The following is a 23,479-nucleotide window of genomic DNA, read 5'->3' on the forward strand; positions in this document are numbered from 1 at the left end:
TTATATATAGAAGGTGCTCAGAATAACAGTTTTTATTTCATTTATGATTCAAAAACGAAGGTCTGCAGTATTTGAAAATGAAGAATTTCTCTGTTAATTAGGATTTCGTAGCAATTTTTAAGATAAAGTAATTTTTCTAGCTACCACTAGTTTTAACTTTAGGTTCTTAAGTCTGGATCTTCTTAACGTTCCTAGCCATTCTGCTCATTTTATCTTCTAAATGCAAATGAGAAACTAAAAAGTGTTAATGTTCACACCAACTGGGCCACTTAAAATGAGGAATGTGAACACAAACCAAGGAGAACCACAACCTATGTCCAGGACACCAGCCTATGAAACTATGCTGCAAGCTGGGAGCACCAGAACTACTATCTTCTAGACAATGCAGTAGCTCTCTCTCTACCACTTAGCATCATAGAGCTTGAAGGGGTGTCAGAGAACATCCCACCTCAGCTGAATGCCCTTCCCAAAAACCATAGGACAATTCAGTTCATCTGTGGCCAAGCCCAACCCCCAGGCTCTCTGATTTCCAGTGCTGCACTCTTTCTAGTAAAAATAGCTCTAATGTTTATAGTACCTGTTGTGTGCCAGGTACTACTGTAAGCACTCGACAGGTGTTACTTTATTTAATCCTACAGCCTCTCCCGTGATGTAGGTACTGATTACAGTGTGTACTTTCTTCCAGTGAGGAATCTGAGGCCTAGAATGAATAAATGACTTGCTCAGTCTCTACCCTGACAAAAGGGCTGATCTTCCTACCCTGAATCCACACTCTCCTGCCCCTAAGGAGCGTGCTTATTTCTCTACCATCAAGCTTCCGCTTCCATCTCCCCATGGAAACATCTACAGAGAAGACTGGCTACTTGGTGCTTCCCTTCACCGCGCTTCATGTGCAGAAAATAACTACATTCCATTTGGTATCTGTGTCACACATATAAAGTATCATTAAAATACAAGGTCTTGAATTTATTAGGTTGGTGCAAAAGTAATTGCGGTTTAAAGGTTAAAAATAATTGCAAAAACCACAACTACTTTTGCACCAACCTAATAGCAACACTGCGTTCTCTCTATAATTGGGAAAAAATAATACCAACTTGTTTGTCCTCATTTTTTCCAAGATCTCTAACTGTTCCTTGAAATGATTTAAGCAATTTGATACCTAAGAGGAACTTCATTATCTCCAGTTTCAACTTTATTGTTCAATGTGAACAATAAAGAATATATAATCATGAATCAGGAGAGATGAGAACGTTGATATAATTATAAATTGAATTTTTACTGGCTCTGATAAATTAATTCTCTAATTGGCAACTGACCCCCATGCAGAAGCAGAAATGCGTGCAAAGCCTTGGGCTAATCATATCACACCCCTTGCAGTTATGAAAACTCACAGTTAATAAGCCACCAACCAGAGCTGCGTGAGATTGTCTGGTTTCGTTTCCTTTTTGACATTTCTAGTACAACTAAAATCCCCCTTTTAGTGCATAGACCAATAAATGACTTTGTTTTTCCTGCTGCACAGAACCTGAAGCGGGTGGCTGAGACCTGGATGGATGAATTTGCCGAGTATATTTACCAGCGACGCCCGGAGTACAGGCACCTCTCCACGGGGGACATCTCTGCCCAGAAGGAGTTGCGCAAACAGCTCAAGTGCAAGGACTTCAAATGGTTCATGGCTGCGGTGGCCTGGGATGTGCCTAAGTACTACCCTCCAGTAGAGCCACCACCTGCTGCCTGGGGAGAGGTGAGAAGAGGTTGCATGAACCCTGCTCTTACTTGAGTGCGGCCATGTCTCCCCGCTTCAGGAGGTGGGAGAGACTGCTAAACCCTTCCACTCCTTTACCCAGCAGGCAAGGCAAATGAGCTTAAGTCTTCTCGGCTACATTGAGAATGTTCAACCGCTTTTTAGGAATTGCTAGGAGTGAGCGTTCAGCCCTCAGCCTTGATAGCCCCACCCAGAACTCCCGGCCACTGTCGACTCCCCAAATGGATTTTTTAAATATAGCTGGAAAATATTTTTTATTTGAGATTCAGTGAAATTACTGTAAGAGCTTAAAGAGAAGGAAAATACCTATCATGCTACTGGGTAAATAAGGGAGACCTGATGTCCATGATAAAATCCCTGTGTCCTCCATGCAGCCTTCTTGCTGTTTGTTATATGCAAGGACAAGGTGACAGAGGGACTTGGCATTCTCCTAACCAGGGTGTGCTATGCAGAATCATGAGGAAATGCATTTCCATAATACCCAGAAGCATGGCACACATAGGAGCCACATTAGTTCCCTACGTAAGCACTAACCTGTTCCCCCTCTGAAGACTTCTTTATAGTTTTACTTCATGATCTAAAGTGGGAAGAGCTGAATAGCCCCCCATTCCCAAATTTAAATATCCATCTTTTGACATAAAAAGGATTATTGTGCTGGTTTAGTTCCATTCCATCCTGTTACTACAGACTTTTCTGTGTAGAAAAGACTGTGCTAAAGCAAGAACTGAAATTGGATAGGGTGGATTCATCCTAGCGATCTAATCTGCTTTTAGCAGGAGGCTATCAATGGGGGCATGCAGGTTGGGCGGGATGCTGGTGCCATCCCAGTTCTCAGGGCTTTCCGAAGCCAGGTGTTGCCTGTTTCACATTGTGAAGGACCTTTGTCACCATCATCCTTGGTTTCACGGTATAGGGGAGGGCATGCCTTTGTCTGGTTAGTGTCTGTGGCTTGGCAGAGCTCTGAAAACAGGTGGCTCCAGGGCGTGGTAGGAGAGGTCAGGGTACAGAGGCAGCGTTCTTAGGTAAGCTGTCCCAGCTCCTGTAGAAAACGTGTTCAGCAATTTCCATATGCACTGGTCATTTTGCTGAGAAGTTCCAAAAAAGATGGCCTTCTTGATCTGTGCCAGATACCCCAGGCCTGAAGGAAACAGTCAAGGCCATCACCAAATCCAAATGGTTTCTGGACGTGCATGTGATCCTGAGACCGGCTGCTTAAGTCAGTAATTTGGTCTAACCCTTTGCATCTTAAACATTTTGTTAAAGCTTCCCTAGAATATTAATAATAATAGTCTACTGGTAGTAGTTTTAGCTCTCCACCATGGACTTAATTTACAGCAGTGGAAATTTAAAGCACACTCCAGGAAGACTTCTCTTAGTCTAATGCATTACAAGACATAGGAATTTGTTACCCAGTAAGCAGGTAGGTGAGTTCCCTTCTAGAGCTTTTTCAGTTAAGGTTATGTCTGCTATGTTTGTATGACAATTTAAATGAAATCTTGCCGTAGTTACTAAGAAATACTCTTTAGGACTTCACAGTATCATCGTATGATTCTCAGCTGGATTAAAATCTCATCAATCTTTTCTCCACCTTATTTGGAATCACAAATTTTTATGTCTACCTGGTTACTACTTCAAATTGCAACTAGCCATGTTTTCCCACATTACTTGACTAACCTCTAACCAGCATTTACAAAGCACCTTGCTTAGAAACAGACTTGAGCTTTCATTGAGGTTCTAGAAAAGACACAACTTCCCAGAAATAATCAAAATAAGAACCATGTTAGGGCCAGGTAGGCTCTTCCAGAGTGTTTGACTCTTGAGTGCCTCACATCTTTTATGTGGCTTGCCTGACCCGTAGGAACATTTACACTCATCATTCCTGGTCTAAATAATCAGACATTGATATAACTGTTACGATTCCATTGACTCTATTCCCTATGCTGCGCTCCACATCCTGTGACTATATATATGTTAAATTATAGTTGACATTCAGTATTATTCAGCTTCAGAGGGGTAGTAGGTTGGTGGAAGGGGATAAAAAAATAATGAGACATTGAGAAGATCAGACTGTTTTTTTTAATATGATGACAAATTTCTTCCCTCAATGTTTCAGAACAGCAAACAAAGAAAGGTCATATTTAGGTTTAGGGAAAGAAGAAAATGGGGATGCGAGCCAAGAGCCAGTGCGCTTGTTCAGTGGGGGTGTGATGCGGAGTAAGAATGAAAACAGACTGGAGGAAGGCAGAACAAAAGGAAATCAACAAGTGACAGGTGAATTGTTTTGAAAAATATCTATTTCCCAAGCATAGTAGATCCCTGAGAATGAAGGCAATGCATGTAATTCAGGAGGCCAGTGAAGTGTTTGAAATGCAGTTTGATCTAAATTAAATGATGAAAAAGAAAGGCTATTAAGTATCTATACAGAGGGTGCCAAAAAAATGCCTACACATTTTAAGAAAGGAAAAAAACAATATTAAAATTACACTGATGGCATCCACTTTGAGCACTTCTTGTCATTGCAGAAGTCCAATGTGACTTTGTTGTCAGTATATATTATTACAATTTTAATAAAGTTTTTTCCTTTCTTAAAATGTGTGTACCGTTTTTTGGCATGTTCTGTATATGGAGTAATAACAACCTACTTCTTAATAGTGGACACAAATTACTAAATGTGCAGAATTTATCTGGGGACCATTTTCTTTCCAAAAAAATTCTTTCAAAGTTTTGATTCTTGTGTTTTTATTTTTAACTTTGAGAAGGCTTTTTAAAATAACTTTTCATTTTGGACTAGTTTTAAATGTACAGAAAATTTGCAAAGATAATGCAGAAAGGTCACATATACCCTTCACCCCACTTCTAATGTTGACACAGAATGTTTGCCACAGTAGCTATAGCACCTTTGAACTAAGTGATTAACATTGGGAAAATATTATTACCTAAACTACAGATTTTATTCAGATTTCACCAGTTTTACTAATCCCTTTTCTGTTCCAAGATACGACCTAGCATATGAGAGGCCTGTTTAATTTCCTATAAACTTGAATTGTTAGAATGGGCAAAGATCCTAAATAAATGTCAATTGCTATTTTAGTAAGAAAGTGAAAGGGGAAATACAGACTCTGTGTGTGTGTGTGTGTGTGTGTGTGTGTGTGTGTTTTAAAGCAATTATAAGGAACCACAAACGTCCAGGAACATAAACATAACAATCCTTTATGGGAGACTTGTGCCAAAAAGCAGGGTAACTCACTGTTTTATACTCTTGTACTTGAAACAGTTTTCCACCTGCTTTTCTATGCCAGCCTGATTCTGGGTAAGCAAAGTGCTTAGGCAATTTTTGGCTCTGGTAGGTGGAACCCATTTTGTAAAGGATATGTTGCAGACCTTAAACAGCCTATAAACTGCTACTCATTTCCCTGGCAGATTCAGCTGCATTATTGTACTTGTCTCCTAACTTATCTCTCTCCTCTGCCTTTCCCCCATTCGGTTTATTCTCAACATAATCCACTTAAAATGGAAGACGAGGCCCCTCCTCCATTTAAAGCCTTTCAATAGTAAAAATCAGAGTCCTTAGCTATACCCTAAATGATCTGAGCCCTGTTGCGTCCCCTTCAACGTCACCTCTTACTATTCACCCCTTGGCTTACTCGACTCTAGGCACACTGGTCTCATTTCTGTTGCACAATCCTCCCTCAGGCTGCAGTTGCTGTTCCTTCTACTTAGAATCCTCCAGCCCCAGAAATCCTATGGCTCCTTCTCTCATTTCCTTCAGATCCTTACTCAAAAAAAAAAAAAAAAATCATCCTTAGTAAGGCCTTCTGTGGTCCTCCTATCTCTTGTGTGCAACAATTCACAAACACACTCACCCTCCTACGTATACACTCCCAATCCCCCTTCCCTGCTTCGTTTTTCTCCTCAGCATCCATCACTATATAACAAGCTTTGTAATGTGTTTCTTTATTGTATTTCTCATCTTTCTCCCTCACTAGAAAGCAAGCTCCATGACAGAGGTTTTATTAATTTGTGGAGTTACTACTGCGCTTCAGCAGCTGAAAAAAGTGTTTGGAATATAGTAGGTGCTCAATAAATATATGTTGAATGAATGAATAAGTGGAGGATCCTAGCTCCCTGTTGTTCCCCTCACCATCCATTGCTGTGCCCACACGCCTCCAAAGAGTGAGCATGCTGAGCTTTCACGCCTCTTTACCACATGAGGAAAGAGTCTCTATACCACAAACTCCATCTCATTGGAAAGTTTGGCCAGGAAGACAGTTTGAATAATGCATCTTGGGTAACCAATTCTGATGGACTGTCAGATCTATGGTCCATATGATAGTCAAACAAGATATGAAATACTCTCTTCTGACATCCTCAGGAGAAAAAGGAGAAACTCTAAAAGTGAGAATTTTCTGTTCTGGCGGTTTTCAAACTCTCTCTGCCAGATCCCTATTTAAAAGGCAAGAAGCCATTAAAGTCACATCTGATAGAGAAAGACATTCCAGAAGTCATTCCGTCCTCTCGTGCACAGGGGACGTAGATAGAGTGGCAAGATATGGGGCCCAGAGAGAATAAATAGAATTTTGAGCCATTCAATAAGTCAGACATGCCTTAGTGCTATTCAGTGTGCTTTTCCACGATCCTATGTGGTGTAGGGTAAAAACAGGTTTAAATTGGAGAACTCTTCTTAAATCATACACACATGGAGTGTCTATTTTGTGTCAAGATACAAATAAATTTGTATCTTGAGAGAAACAGAGTCTCCTTTATAATATTATTTTGCTCCTTTTTACCCTATCCCCTCCTTAGAATTCATGAATTTGCTAGTCATTTATAGTACTCCTTTACCGTCCAAAAAGAAGAGTTCTGCATAATCCCAAATTTCACATGTAAGAGCAAACAAAAGATGTAAAACAGACAAATGTGTCTTTTCCAACCAGCATCATAAATTCTTTTAAGAAGTGTCTGCTTGCTGTCCTCAATGTGCCAATCTTGACCCCTCCATTTGTCATCTTGCGATTGTGCAAAACTTTTTTTAAATCTTTATTTTAAAAATTCATCTCAATGTCAAACTACTTCAGCTGCTCTTTAAATTTCTTCCTCAAAATGAATGTCACTCTGAATTATGGAGCATTCACAAAGACAGGCGCCCTAAATAATTCCAGGTCTCTTCCTGTGCTGTGGGCTTCTCTTGACTTCTGTTAATTTGCTTCCTTTCTTCCTCTTTCTTCTAATGTACTCACAGTACACAGGCTTTGCAAACTTCCCTGTATTGGTTTACGTGAAAGAAAGTTCAACACTGGGAGAGGTAGGCTATTCGAAAGACCATCTGAGTATGTGAAGTTGTCTCTTTCAAACAAATTCTGTATAAGTGCTGCTTCTGTATAACATAGAGGGAAAAGCCAGCGTTTTCTGCACCACAAATGAGCTTCTGTTACATTGTCTTGGGAGAGCCATGGCCAGCTTTCCCACCTTCCCCTGCCACCTCGTCTTGCAACTGGGGAAGCTACAACGTGAAATTGTCCTGCTACCCCACTGGCAACTGTGTAGGGACCGTCCCTACCACTCCACTACTACTATATATCTAAACCAGATCTTTAAATTAAGCAGTCGTTAAGAGATGATTTGTCATTCTCTGAGTGTATTAGAATTGATTTGATCTGTCATTTATTTTCTCAGGGAGAGGCAATGCCCATACACTATGCTAATACATCTCTCTGGAACTCAACAACGAGGTTCAGAAAAACGTAAGATCACATTAAAAAAAAAAATCACATTTTCCTTTCATACTTTACTTTGTGCTTTCTGAGGTTTTAACAGTTGAGATAAGTGTCTTATGATAAACATAATTTTACTTCCATATTCCCAGCTGAGCAAATTGGACATCGTCTCAACACTGGCAGTTTGAGCCCAATCATAATGAAATCAAAGGTGTTTCAGAGCTAACAGATTTTTTTTCTTCTCTTATGTAAATATGCCAAACAAAACTTTCTGTTCTTTCTTTCTGTTTACTTCTTTCTTCCTTAAAATATATGTATTCATATTGAAATATGTTTACACACATAAATATATACACTTTTGGGTTCACGTGACAGAAGTAAATGAAGTTTTAAGTGTACGTTAGCCTAACCGTGAATTCATCTTAATATTTAATTTATTTTCAACAGCAATTGGTACCTTCCAAGAATGATACAAAATTAGAGAATCCCTCAATTATCATAGCATATCTCCAATCTGCAGCTTCAGAGAGTTGTTATTGATGGAAAAAATTCAATATAATTTTTCAGTCATAGACATAGGAATACCTCTACCTTACCAATTCTTTAACATTTCCCATCTTGCTTCTGTGAGAGCTAAGAGTTGTCTTTGCTGTGGCAACTGCCCTAAACTGCATTACAAATCCAGTGACCACCCACAGGTTTGTGAAGGACAAGAATTCTTGTCTGGAAGATTCTTAGGGTCCTGGAAAAAAAGTGAGAAAACACTGAGAGTCAATTCTAAGTGAGCCAGACTGATCCCAGTATGCATTATTCGGCTTGGAATTTGCTTTTAATTGTTAAAGGGTAGACCATAGTTAAAAACAAGAGCCAGTATTCCTTATGTGTCCTTGCAATGTGCTGAGCTGTTCTGTTAGCAGTAAGTCTTGGCTGGCCCTGTTCTAGACTCTGCGAAGTACAGTGACTCCACTGCTTAAATAAAGTAAGTAAGCAGTCCCTTACACTCACAGGAAATACGTTTTTGGCAACCTAAAGGTCATCGGTCAGTCTTGCATTCTGTGAGCAACTGGAAGCAATTGTCTCTGTCTTGGTTTGGGAGGTAACAAGTGACTACCCAGGTGCTCCCCTGCAGCCTCCATGTCTAAATTTTTTTTCTACATTTTATTTTCTCACAATTGTCTCTTTATGTACTTGATTAGATTCCTCCCTATCAGTGTTAAGAGATACAGGAATTAACTTTGGCCTGCTTAGATTTCTTAAATTCTGTTTTTGTCTAATCCACAACCCAATGGTATTTGGCTAAACCAGCTCTCACCTTCAGTCTTTCCCTTTTTTTTTTTCATTTTCATTAAATTTATTGGGGTAATATTGGTTAATAAAATTATATAAGTTTCAAGTGTACAATTTCATAATCATTTATATATTGTATTGTTTGTTCACTTTTGAAGAGTCCAAGAAAGATCTCTTGTAGAACAGTTTACACCCAGGAGTTTGTGAAAATTTGTTTTGTTTTGTTTCTTCTTCTTCTTCTTCTTCTTCTTCTTCTTCTTCTTCTTCTTCTTCTTCTTCTTCTTCTTCTTCTTCTTCTTCTTTAGTTTCAGGTGTACAAAACAATGTAATAGTTAGACATTTATCATTTATATCTCTGGCGACATGCATAGCTCTTTCTGTTGAGCGTCTGCTGCCCAATGTAACACCTTTGAGTTGGTCAATTTTTAAATAAGATGGTGTGTCCTTTAGGTCCATTACAAAGAGAAACTAACATAGCAAGAAAACCTCAGGAGGAGCTTAATTTCCTGACCAGCCTCTAAAACAGGAAAGACAAATGAGTTTTTCCCAGTCACCCAAAACCAAGTCACCCAAAACCAATTACACACATCAAGCTCTTTGCCTATGCTTTTTTGCCAGAATTGCATACAGGTTGGCAGCAAATAGTTTTATTCCAGATCCTAACATTCATATACTGCCATTCTATTGGAAATAATGAAACAACCAGAAGATGTGATGCCAGACATAAAAATTAATTTTCTAGAATATTCTTGTGCTTAAAAATACACTGGGATTTCCAATGCTAAAAACATGGCAGTGGCATGGTTTTGTTGAATCGTTAAAAACCAGACAAAACATAGGAAATCAAAAGCAAAAAACACACCACATGGATATCCCTGAGAACTCCAGAATGTGGGTCAATGTAACCCAAACAGCTGACAGCAGCAGGTCTTATGTGGGATCAGCAAAAATGAGGAGTTAGTAGAAAAGAAAAAGGAGAGTGCTGACAGTTCTATAAGCTGCCGTGCAGAAATTAACAAATATTCACCCCCAACAGGAGCCAGTCCTTTTCAGAACAGGAACTAAAGCAATCAAATCTGAACATTACCAGTGAAATACAAAGACTTCCTCTGGCTTCAAGTGGAGAATAAGTACAAAGAAAGAGAGGTCAAGGCCATGGGAATTTATGCTGAAGCAGGCTTAGTCTGCATGTATCTCAGAAACACTCCAAAATACTCCCTTTGGCAAGACAGAGACTCATTCTTTCCCTTTCCCTTCCCCCACCCTCACTAAAATAAGGAGAAAAGAAAAAACCTGCTGAAAGTTGGATCCAAAAGGAAACACTGCAGATTCCAGGGAGACAAAAGCTTCTAATACCAGAGAAGGAGGTGTCTGAGATAGAGGCCAGAATGTCCGAACAACAAACATATTTAAAGGTAATAATATGGCTTTGGAAAGAAAGACCCTTAGAACTCTAGACCACACAGAGTTAGAGGCAGGAAGCTTTTATAAATCAGTCATAGCCCTGAGAGACAGAGAAGTGCTATATAAAGAGGCCATATTTTTTAATACGTCACAGAACAAGAGAGAAGAGACCCCTATCGAGGAACTTTCCTCTAGTCATCCAAGAAAACTATTTAATTTATATATAAAAAATTTAAATGGAGGACAGTAAAACCCCATACAGAGATACAACAAGGATAATAATAAAAATGAACCAAATAGTTCCAACAGGTAATGAAAACAGTACAAATGTGACCACAAAGAAGATGAAAACTGCAACATGAAATTTGAAAATGAGCTAAAAGAATCTTTAAAACAGTCCAAGCTGTAAAGAACCATAAATCAGAATTAGAACAGCTCACTCAGAAAGGGGATGTCTAGAATGATTTGAAACATGATGATATGAAAAAAAGAGCTAAAAACTCAGAAATGGAAAGAAAAGAGAAGAAGAGAAAGAAAAACTATTTCAGAAATAAAAGCTAAATTAAAAGGAACAAAGAAGCAAATGGAGACATGGAAGGCACAGTAAGAGAAACTGAGGCTAGAAGGAAGAATAGTGAAATTAATAAAACAGAAATAAAGAAAAGGGATAAAAGGATTATACCAAAGAATTGGAATAACGGAGATTTAAAGAATATTTAACATAAATTCCCAAAGAATAATGTCCCCCCAAAAATGAAAGACAACAAATATGTAAAACTATATTCAGACAAGAGTCACAAAATAAGATTTGAACCTGCATATTAAAGAGCTGTATCTGAAAAAATTTAACTGAGAACCATCAACACTGAAACATTTCTAGTAAAACAGTTATATTTTTTAAATAAAGAAAAACAATGTTATGCATCTAAGCAAAAAAAAAAAAAAACTCAGTCAGACTTTGAAGCACATTTGTACCAGAAGACAGTAGAAACACATTGTAAAGATGCTCTAGAAAATAAAATATTAGCCAAAGATTTTATATCTATCCCAACTATGCTTCAAGTATGAAAGCCATTAAAAAACATATAAACATTTAAGAATTCAGTGATTACTTTTCTCAAGAGACTTTCTGAGATACTTACTAACTAGAGAATGAGCATCAGAAAACCAAGAATGTTTAGAGAAATATGGCCTGAGGTCTGGTAGAGACTGGCTATAAAGATAAAAGAATAGGCAAATGTTATGTGCTCTGACAGTATAGAAATAATGCAACTCACAAACAGGGAAAGAAAGTGGAAAGCAGAATAAGTTCACTGATCGTCCCACGGGCATTTACTAGGATTAAAAGAATATCACCTATATTTAGACACTGGAGGAGAGGGAAGAAAAAGGGAAAAGATTATAATTAACCAATATTGCTTAGAGAAGAATAGAGTTAGGCATCATTTAAAAAAAAAGGGGGGGGGGACCTTCAGGTATTATACACAATATTAGTGTAAAGGTAACCAGTAGAACAAAAATATCAACCGTACTAAATACCAAAGATTACGGAGAGAAAAACAGATCATATAGGGAATGACTTTCTAGATGCAGTAAATACATAGTAAATTGGTATGTCAGAGCTGAGGTCAAACATATAAAGCTATCTAAAAGAAAAAAAATTCAGATTGACCAATTATGCAAATCTAACTCGTCTGTCTATGAGACATACCTGAAAGAAAATGATACAGAAACATTAAGGATTAAAGAATAAGTACTGATATATACTAGGCAAATTAAAATTAATAAGGAAACGGGTTGAGATTTTAATATGAAACAAGCTACAACGGCATTTGTTTTTAAAGCTAAGAAGTTTTTTTTAAAAAGTCAAAAATGACATTATAATGACCAAAGACTGCAAGCTATAGGAAAACAACACTCATAAGGTAGAAACTGCTGGAAATTCAAGGAGAAACCAACAGAAACACCAATAATAAGACCGCTTAACACACCTCTCTCAGTCCAAAACATAATAGATGGACCAAAATTAGTAAGGATCTATATACTGGTCGAAACCATGTCACCACTAATGTAGATCTAATAGACCTATTTAACTCTGAAACATTTTTTCATTGTAACTTCTTTTCAAGTATACACATTTAAAAGTACGTTAACGTTATAAAGAAGCATAGTTTGCAGCATATATAAAAGTATATAAAATCAACAAAATAAACACTCTATAATCTTAAATTCCAATTGAAAATGTCAGTGTAAACTCAATTTTTTTCTCACTTTCTAAAAATGCAAATTTGCTAGCTGTATCCAAGGAAAAGGCCTAGAAACAATTTCAATCCAATCTCCATGAGCACATCTAATTCTCAATTGTGGTCTCTAAATAGGATTCTCCTCTAAATGGAACTAAGGATCCTTGAAGAAATGGATGATTTCACTTGTGGGGCGGGAAATATAGAAAAAAAATGAGCTGGGACACTGTGTTCCTCTAGAAAGGAAAAAAAAGAAGCTTCAGAGGCTGATTGGGGTTATATCAAAAGGACACAGAAGTCAGCTAGAAGAGGTTCCCACTTGCCATAGATGGGACAATATGAACATCGGAAAAAAAAATGACCTAATTAATTAAAATATACAAACACTGTAAATGCACAGTGATGTTTTAAAAGGCAGGGAGGATAGAGAAAGAGAAACAAAATAAAAACCACTGGACATTGCTAGGACACCAAATCATTACCCTGAAAACTGACTTTTAAAGGAAAACGAGCATTTTTCTTGCTTTTCTGTATAATATATGTTTTGGGGTGTCCAAAGAGCCCTAGTGCTTAAAAGCTTTTTTACACAGATTCTCAGGTAATAAATTCAAACAGAAAGATAGAATTAGAAAAAGCAACATTTTGCAACCCCTAATGCAATAACAGATTCAGGCAATGGTCATCATTGTATGGTAAAATGATTAGATGAAATAGGGGTGAAAAACAATAAAATTATCAATCTATACTGTCACTTGAACCCACTGATCAGTTTTAGCGTCATTAAAAGTGAGTCATACAGACATTCTGATCTGATGCAAAGTGAAGGCATTTTAGACTAGCTGGAAAGCCAAGAACCATCCTGAAATTATCTTGAAAAAAATAAAAGGCAACAACAACAACAAAAACTGAATCTAAATTTAATCAAGCCTTTAAGTCTAATTTCAGTCTACAGTAAATTGAGGGAGTAGAAGGAAAAAAAATTAAAAAACATCTCAAGCCAAATCTAGAATTTAAGGACATAATTTCTTCAATAAATGCATGGCAGAAAGAGGAGAAGGGGAATTATTCTAGATTACAAGATATTCACAAAGCTCTATGGAGTTTAACAACCAAACACAATGAAATGAAACTTGTTTGGATCCTGAATAAAATGAACTAACTGAAAAGAAACATTTTTAGACAATCAAAGGCATTTGAATATGGGCTACATATTAGATGATACTAAGTAATATTGCTGATTTGTGAATATGTGAAAAAATGTTGTCTCATTTCCTCTTCCTTCTCCCTGTTTCTCTGTCTCTCTGTCTCTCTGTCTCTCTGTCTCTGTCTCTCTGTCTCTGTCTCTCTCTCTCTCTCTCTCTCTCTCTCTCTCTCTCTCTCTCTCTCTCTCTCGCTCTCTCTCTCGGAGACGCTTACTGAACTATTTAGTAATGACATGATGTGTGGGGTTTGCTTTAAAATTCTCCAGCAAGAAAAGGAGACTGGGACGTGAATAGATGACAAAATGCTGATCGTTTTCAAAGATGGGTGTTTTGTGCATAGAAATGTTCATAATAAATACTTTTTTCAAATCCATTGCCTTTGAAAGCATGTGGGAACATGATAACAATAGGAAAAGAGAAAGCACAAGCATACATTTTGGTGATGTTTAAGGCACAGCATCAGCATTTTCATTTTACTGGTACCCTCGAGCTAAAATCACTATACGACTATTGAAACACATCAACACATCATCACATCCTATCATGTTTGAATGGCATAATGTCTCAAAAGTGCAATATTTTACTGAAATTTTATATTTAGGATATTTATTAGCTCTATCCTAGAACTGGTGTGGAATAACATAATACTGTATAATATATGAGCAGATGACGCCTCTTTGACTGCGTGAACCTCTCTCCCTCCCTCCCTCCCTGCCTCCCTGCCTCCCTGCCTCCCTGCCTCCCTGCCTCCCTGCCTCCCTCCCTCCCTCCCAGCCTCCCTGCCTCCCTGCCTCCCTGCCTCCCTGCCTCCCTCCCTCTCTCTGGTCTAAAGGTTGGAGCACTGGTTATTAGTTGTCTAGAGGACTTTCTCCTGTCTCACCAGTAAAATAAAATTAGCGTTTGAAATCATACTGTGATTCGTAAACTTTATAGAATAGTTCATGTTTTCAACATGCGCTTTCCTGTAATAGTGTCAGACTCAATCATGACATTCTGAACGAGCAAATGATGGGGGTTGAAGAGTTCAAGTTCATATCTAGCCTACACTTAGGTTACATTGAGCAGAGGAATTCACGAGTCTCCCATTTTTCAAATCCTCCTTTCTTCTCTCTCTTTCTAGCTCTCCCTCTCCAAATGGATTATAAAATTGCTTACAAATTTAAAAGCAGACTTTGCCTTTTTCAGCTTATTAGAGTATTTTCTATGAGTTTAGGAACCCTTTGAGCTGCCCAGCTCGCTTACAAAACCCTGGTGATACAGCTGGAAAGATTGGCTGTGACTACTTGAGCTGTGCATTAAAGAAAACAATCTTAGTTTTTAAAGAAGATAGTATGTATTTGAAGGTAGTTAATTTCACATAAAGCAGGATTAGAGAGGGGAAAATAAAAATAAAACATTTGCCACTTGCAACGACCACTTGCACCTGGTCTTAACTTCCTCCCTGCACTGAGAAGTAACCCCAGTCCTTTGGGGGAATTTCCAGACAGTTCTCTCTCCTAAAACACTTTTATGTACCATCATAGAAAAACATGTAATGCTACATATCTTTGTAACCCTTTTCCTTATGTGTAAAATGGCATGAAATACATGTTGGAGTGAGACATAATAAGTTCTAAATACATTGAGAACATTTTATTCACTCAAAAGCCCTATTGAGATGTCTTTTCTAATATCTACCCAAAAACAAAAGAATTAGGTCCTGCCTTATATGACCTGCCGCTCCCCTCCAAACCCCACTTAGCTTTTTCTCTTTCATGGATTTACAGAAAGCAAAAGCAATTGCCCCAATCACCATCAAATAATCACTGTATTTTTTAAATTATGGTAAAACATAACATAAAATTTACCTTTTTAACCCTTTTTAAGTGTACAGTTCAGTGGCATTAAGTATACTCACATTGTTGTATAACTGTCACCAACATTCATTTCCAGAACTATTCATCACTCCAAGACAAAACTCTGTACCCATTAAGTAAACTCCCCATTCCCCTCTCTCCCAGCCTCTGGTAACCTCTATTCTATTTTCTGTTTCTACGAGTTTAACTGTTCCAGGTACCTCATATAGGTAGACTAATACAATGTTTGTCCTTTGGGGGCTGGCTTATTTCACTTAGCGTGTCTTCAAGGTTCATCCATGTTGTCGCATGTATCAGAATTTCATCCCATGTTAAGGCTGAATAATATTCTGTTATACATATATACCACATTTTGTTTATCCATTCATCCATTAATGGATATTTGGGTTGTTTCCACATTTTTGGCTATTGTGACTAATGTCGCTATGAACATGAGTATACAAATATTTGTTCAAGTCTTTGCTATCAATTATTTTGTTTATATACCCAAAAGTGGAACTGCTAAATGATATGATAATTATGGTTAATGTTTTTAGGCACTGCCATACTGTTTTCTACAGCAGCTACACCTTTTATATTCCCACCAGCAATGCACAATCTTAGTTTTTAAAGAAGATAGTATGTATTTGAAGGTAGTTAATTTCACATAAAGCAGGATTAGAGAGAGTTAATTTCACATAAAGCAGGATTAATTCCACATAAAGCAGGATTATTTATAAAAATAAAATGTTTGCTACTTACAACAACCAATTTCGCTACATCCTTACCAAGACTTGTTGTTTTCTGTTTTGTTTTATAATAATCCTAATGGACATAAAGGGGTATCTCAATATGGTTTTGATTAACATTTCCCCAATGATAAGTGATGGTGAGCATCATTCCATGTGCATATGGACCATTTGTGTATCTTCTTTGGAGAAATGTCTATTCAAATCTCTGGCCCATTTTTTAATTAGGTTGTTTGCTGTTTTGTTGTTGAGTTTTAGGAGCTCTCTATATATTCTGGACGTTAACCCCTTTATGAGATATGTGGTTTGCAAATGTTATCTCCCGTTATGTAACTTTACACTCTGCTAATAGTTTCCTTTGATACACAAAAGTTTTTCATTTTAATGAAGTCCAATTTATCATTTTTTTTCTTTTGTTGCCTGTGCTTTCAGTGTCATATCCAAGAATCATTGTCAAATCCAATGCCATGAAGCTTTTCTTGTATATTTTCTTCTAAGTGTCATATCGTTTTAGCTCTTACATTCAGGTCTTTGATCCATTTTGAGTTAAGCTTTGTGTTTGGGTGCAAGATAAAAGTCTAATTTCATTCTTTTGCATATGGACATCCAGTTTTCCCAAAACAATTTGTCAAAAAGATTCTTTTCTCCCAATGAGTGACCTTGCCACCTTTGTGGAAAATAATTTGACCATATATGGGAGGGTTGATTTCTGTGCTCTCTATTCTATTCCATTGGTCCATGTCTGTCTTTATGACCAACTGTTTGGATTACTGTACCATTATAGTATGTTTTGAAATCAGAAAATGTGGGTCCTCCAATGGTGTTGTTTTTGTTTTGTTTTTTCAAGATTGTGTTCGCTATTCCAGATCTCTTGAGATTCCATATGAATGTAAGAATTGATTTCTTTATTTTTGCCAAAAAACATTATTGACACTTTCATAAGACTTGCACTGAATCTATAGATTGTTTTAAATAGTATTAATATCTTAACAATATTGTCTTCCAATCTATGAGCATGGATGTCTTTCCATTTATTTATGTCTTCTTTCATTTCTTTCAGCATGCATACTATTTTAACCAAATATTTCCATAGGAACACTGCCTTTCTGCCCAAGCAGGTCCCAGCTACAGCTCAGCAGGCTTCCAAGGCTCCCCCTTTCTCTTCTATCCCCATGGCTTGATTTCCATGGAGCATCTCACCCTAGAATGCAAGGAGGGACACTAGAGGTCGGCACTCGACACCTGAAGCGATATTTGGCCCTATTGTCCTGGCCTCAGCCTCTTTATTTTTCAGTATGAGTCAAGTTTCATAGTTCCTCTGGAGCTGAGACTAATACCGAACTGGGCCCTGACCTCTCAGCAAGTGGGCAATTAGCACCCGGTACAATTGTCCCTCTGACTGAGAAGAAGCCAAGAGGAGGCTCTGAAGTCTACAGTTACCGAGTGTGAGGTTTTCACAGGCTCTTAAGGCCCTAGCATAAATGTTGGGATTCCAGGTGCACCACTGACTTACTATTAATATAACCTACATATGCTTCATGTAGCAGGTTGAATGATGGCCGGCCAAAAAGAAATCTGTCCATATCCTAATTCCCAGAGCCTGTGAATGTGACTTTATTTGGGAAAAGGGTCTTTGCTGATGGAATTAAGAGCCTCAAGATGAGATCATCCTGGACTAACTAGGCGGATCCTAAATCCAGTGATAAGTGTCCTCATAGGAGAGACACGGAGAAGAGACTAATAAAGATGAGGACAAGGCCATGTGAGAGATTGGAGTGAGTAGCCAAAAGCCAAACAACGACAACATCCACCAGAAGCTGGAAGAAGCAAGGAATAAAATCTCCCTTAAAGCCTTTAAAGGGAGCACAGCACAGCCAACACCTTGATTTTGGACGTCTGGCCTCCAAAACTGTGAGAAAATACATTTCATTTGTTTCAAGCCACCAGGCTTGTGGTAATTTGTCACAGCAGCTACAGGAAACTCAGACACCTTGGTTTTCTCATTGCAAAGTAAGAATATGATAGTACCTACCTCATAGAGTTGTTGTGAAGATTCAATGAAATAATCCATGAAAATCACTGAGCATAGGGCCTGACACAGCCAGTTCTGCATAAAATGTTGATTATTATTTACTGCTGCAGACATCCTGATTTGCATTACAAATGGATGGAGGAAGCAACACATTACTAAATCATACAAGAGGCAGAGGTTCAAGGGAATAACTGCTTTTGCATGAGACATCTCTCAGTTGTTGTTTTTTTAAGCAAGAGCTACGACCACTTTCTGGTCTGCCAATGCCCATGGATACAGGGAAAGCATCACATCCTATATTCCAAAGAGCAAATTCTCTGCTCCCATGTGTCTGTGTGTTGGAGGAGTGGGAGAGAAAGCTACATGTATAATTAACACGTGAAACAGTCTTTATGAGCCACCGGATACATAAAGCAAGAATATTTTGCATCTGTACTACATAGGAACATTTTTCTGGAGAGTCCATAGCTTTCATCATATTTTCAAAAAGAGTCTGTGACCCAAAAGAAGTTAAAAATCACATACATGAAATGATACTGATAACCTGGAATGAAAAAAATTAAGACCGGGCTCACAATATTAAACCAGGCAAGTATCACATTCAGGTGGAGGGCCACCTGTGACTCAAAAAGTCATTGCTAGAGCTTTGCCCATGATCTAATTCCAGCAATAAGAGGAGATGAATCAGGATTTGGGTGAGGGATTTGAGAGCTGAATGTAAGCAAGTGGCTTTGAGACTCTAGCAATCTCCTGAATAAGCCTGGTATGGATGTTGTAACGGATAGTGGATATTAAACACATCCAACAAAACCGCCTAGCGATAAATTCTTTCTAAATCATTTGAAAAATTCAATGTTTGGTGAAGCTTCTTTGTAAAACCCTAAGATCAATTGCAAGAATAATAATAAATAGCTGTCATTGTGACCTCTCTCATTCAGCAACAGAGAAACTAACTAGGAAAATGGTGAACCCTTTTCTTTACTTAAAAGGCAATTATTGAGTACGTACCATAGTTATAGACTGGGTTATGTTCCCCAAAATTCATGCATTGAAGCCCTAACCCTTCAACAATGTAACTATATTTGGAGATAAAGCCTTTAAGGAGGCAAAGTTGAATGAGGTCATAAAGGTTGAACCCTAATAGGACTGGAGTCCTTATAATAAAAGGAAGAGACACCATGTACATGCAGGCACAGAGAAAAGGCCATGTGGGGATGCAGGGATGAAGCGGCCATCTTCAGGCCAACGAGAGGCCACAGGGGAAACCAAACCTGCTGGCACCTTGATTTTGGACTTCTAGCTTCCAGAACTGAGAAATAAATTTCTGTTGTTTAGGCCACCCAGTCTACTGGGTATTTTGCTATGTGAGGCCTAGCTGACAAATACATTATATGCCAAAAACTATGCCAGGTACTGGAGTTACAGAAATGATTAAGTCACAGCTTCTCCCCAAGAAAGACTCAGTGACTTGAGGTAACCCCACAGGACCCTGCCAGAAACAAAACCCAGCCCTTGGCCTCGCAAAGTCACCTGACACTGAGGTGGACCTGCCAAATTTTCACTTGAACTTGCCTGGACTGGCTGTTTAGCCAGGTGCCCTCATCCACTAAGCTAGAACTAGACTAATGTCAACTTTCTTTAAGACCTCTTTTGTCCTGCTTTGTTTTGGTTTTTGTCCTGTTCTGCTCTATCATCGATGAGACGTAAAGTCTCACTCTTTCCCAGAGAAAGGATAATTCTTGGCTTTTGACACCTACCATTCATATCACAATCTTACCAAACTCCAACCAGATCATCCTCAGAATTATCCGCCCATTGAGCTTGTCATTCACAGTTAAGAAATTTCAGAGGAGGGAATTATGTAAAATGCTTAGATTAGACGTAGATGTGAGATTATTGTTCAGAAAGCTGACCAGAGAGCATTCAAGCATTTTGCGATTACTTCACTAATTTTGCATACAAGGGTACCCCAGAGTAGAATTTCTGTTGTCATTGGTTTGGAAAGAATACATTTGCTTTTTCATAGGAAATATTAATCCATTTTCCTCATTTGTTTTGCATGAATTCCCCTTGCTACCAGACACTGTGATGGTATGCTAGTCCATGTGACTTGGGGTTGTAAGGCTAGGCCTTCGTAACTCACTATTTCTGTTCCCCATTTGTTTCGATTTTTGTGGCTGGAGGTAAGAAGGGGGGTGGAAATCTTTTTTACCACTATTCTGTTTTGTCCACTGCAAAATGGAAATAATGTGGCTTCATAACCTAAGGCCCACAGTGAACTATTTCAGGGAAGTAGTTAGACCATGAAATATTTTATAAATGTTACGTTATAGTTTAGTATCCCAAATGTAAGTTGACATTTCCACTTTCTTCCCCTTAAAAAAAACCAATTCACCTCTTTTTAATGTGCTGACTATGCTTAACAGTGATGAAATTTACAATTAAGAACTCAGAGCCTGAATTACCTTACTTGAAAATAAGGACAATTTGCTGACCTTCCTTAGAGGGATGGCTATTAAACTCAAGAATGAGTTCAAGAGAAACCACTTCTCTGGAGAACTTGAAAAGCCCATAAATTTTCATGTGTCTCAGGGATTTTGCTGCAACGGTGTCCAGGGTCAAAAGATCACATCCTTCTCAGAATCAACCCTATGATTTTGATCGCAGATCTTCATTAATTAATGGTCCTGAATTTTACACAAGAGCTTAACATCTCTACATTAGACAAGCTTTTCAACCTTCCCACATTTCAATGGCCTGGCCTGAACTCAAAGGAAGAATTATTTCATCTAGACACTGTGTTGTATGAGTAGTTTTTCAAGTATACTAAAAAGTTGCTTTATTTTTAATGCCTAGGGCTGTTGACCTTGGCTTCGAGGATAATGTTGAAAGTGACTTTTCATGATTATACTGGAACTGGAGCAAATCTGAGATTTATTGGCAATTCCTAGGTGAATCTAACCATCAAGAGAAGTGTTTGTATTCATAAAGCAGCACTCCGGGAGAAAAATGACAGGAATTTTAGATGTCAAGACATTAGGTAAAAGATGCAGTGTGTGCCCAGCACAATGTGGCTCAGTCTGAGCAGATGGCGCCATGCCATTTTCTGAGTGACTGTGCAAGAGGTGTGATGACCAACCATTTCTGGCTTCCAGTCCACTCTGGGGTTTCTTCCCACAATTTGCAGCTGAAACGGGGCCATCCTGCCTCCACAGCCCACAAGCCAGCTTCTCCAGTGGCTTGCATTTGCCTTCAAAGCAGCATTCCCTGCTCTTGACCCTCCCGATGCAGTTGTAATTAGGATTATTAGTAGAACGGCAACAGCTCTTCCTTTAGATTCCTTCTTTCCACAGAATACTAGAAAACACGTATTAACTGCTGACTTAAAATGCCTTTCCTGACTTTCAGATATCTTTTGACAAGTTTCCCTGCAGATATTCTTGAACTCTCGCTGTAAAATCTCCCTTCAAAGATGCATTAGAGCTGATTGTCCAGCGAGGTCTTATTTTCGGGGAAACAGGGTATTCCCTTTCAGTCTTGGACCTCAATGCTTGATCATCACTTCTCCATCCCTTGGTTTGGCCAAGAGTTTTCCCAAAGCTCCCTGGGCGTTAAAGTGAGTTTATTTCTAACCCTGCTTCACCCTCTCTATCTAGATCATAGTCCAACCCAATTTTAGACTAGGATCACCTCTTCTCTGAACCCAAGGAATCATAGCCTAGTTTAATCTCCATATATGCCTTTGATCTCAGTAAAGCGTTTGGCACAGATTTAGCACTCAAAATTGCACTTTTCTGGTGAATTAATTATAAACATTACCATAATAGGGTAAAGAAAGCAAAGGTCTAGGACTCAGAGATATGGGTACATATCCTTTGTGCCATCTCTTGGTTGTATGATCTTGGACAAACTATTTATTTTCCTAGAGCCCCAGCTGCAAATGTGAATGAATACATAACATGGCGATATTGCAAATTAAGAAGTGAAATAATTGTTGTGAAGGCACCCAGTTTCGTATGAAATAAGTACTCTCATTTCTTTTTCTTCTATCAGAGAATAGTTGCTTACCTTAATCCCAATTAAACGTGGCTTATTTACACAAATCTTCCTCTGCATCTGTTTGTGAAAATCAAATTGTTTTTGGCAAATAATCGATAATTTACATTTTTTATTCTAACGCAGGATGTGTTCCACAATCAATACTCACAATGCCTAACTTCAAGTAGCAGGACATAGTTTTAGAAAAAGACTATTTGGAGTAGAACACACATAAATCTGAAGGCCATCGGCTCGTCTATGTTTTTTGTTTGTTTGTTTGTTTGTTTGCATAATGTAAGTCAGGCTTCTGAGATGAGAAGTTGTAGTAAATCCCAGTGCAAAAGAGAGATGCCAAAGCAATTACACTTATGGTAAATTCCGAAGTGGAAAATGTGCATAAGATAGGAAGAAAATTTCGATGGGCATAATTTCAAGGAAAGGCAGTAGTTGGTCTCTACCAGTAGTCATGGGCACCACTAGCATGGAGCAATTAGAGATGGAATGGATCTGTTCAAGCAAAGATGGTGTTATGGCCATAAGGCAGGACCTTAAAAAGTGAAATGTCCCGTAAGGATAATGAAAGAAATAGTCAATAATATTGCAACAACTATGTATAGTGCCAGGGGTGTACTAAACTAATTGGGGGATCACTGCTTACAAAAACCAATATAAAATAATATTGAGTGTCAACTGTGACTGAAAAATTAAATAATTTTTTTTAAGAAAACAGGCAAATCAGTGTGTATGACCCCTTTTAACTTAATGCTTTGTACAAGAAAAAGACGTTAGCCTTCATTTTAAAATTCGAGAATAAGTGTGTAAAAAAGGGGGGAAGAGAGATAATGAAAGCAGTTTTAGTGTTTTGTATTTATATACTGTTTTTAATTCGTAAAAGCACTTCAAAAAATTTTTGAATCTTACATAAATTAGGGCAGGGCTTATATGTAATTGTGTCATCAAGTATCCCCATCCCAAAAATTTTGTTTCTCTTTCATTCTGCTTTTCCCCTGTAGCTATTTTTCCCATCACTGTCAAGCTTCTTGAAAGAGAAGCTTCCATTTGCTGACTCTAAGTTTTACTCCCAATGTCCCTCAGTCCCCTTGGCATTCTGTCTCCTGCCTTCATTCACTACACCACAGAAATTGTCCTTGAAAAAGCCACCAGTGACTCCATAACCACCAGATCCAACAGCCTCTTCCAGCCCTCCTCC

At 38.2% G+C, this 23,479-nt stretch overlaps 1 protein-coding gene across 2 annotated transcripts in view; it reads left to right on the top strand.

Annotated features, from left to right (window-relative positions):
• The window catches only part of GALNTL6 (polypeptide N-acetylgalactosaminyltransferase like 6), a 938,097-nt gene that overhangs the window by 879,661 nt on the left and 34,957 nt on the right, over window positions 1-23,479 (top strand). For both annotated transcript variants that reach the window (XM_019733270.2, XM_074338318.1), the window contains exon 10: window positions 1,523-1,744. In XM_019733270.2, the coding sequence (XP_019588829.1) occupies window positions 1,523-1,744 (222 nt within the window). The remainder of the gene's footprint in view (window positions 1-1,522; window positions 1,745-23,479) is intronic.

The sequence above is a fragment of the Rhinolophus sinicus genome, linkage group LG07, assembly GCF_036562045.2.
Source record: "Rhinolophus sinicus isolate RSC01 linkage group LG07, ASM3656204v1, whole genome shotgun sequence".
NCBI lineage: Eukaryota > Metazoa > Chordata > Mammalia > Chiroptera > Rhinolophidae > Rhinolophus > Rhinolophus sinicus.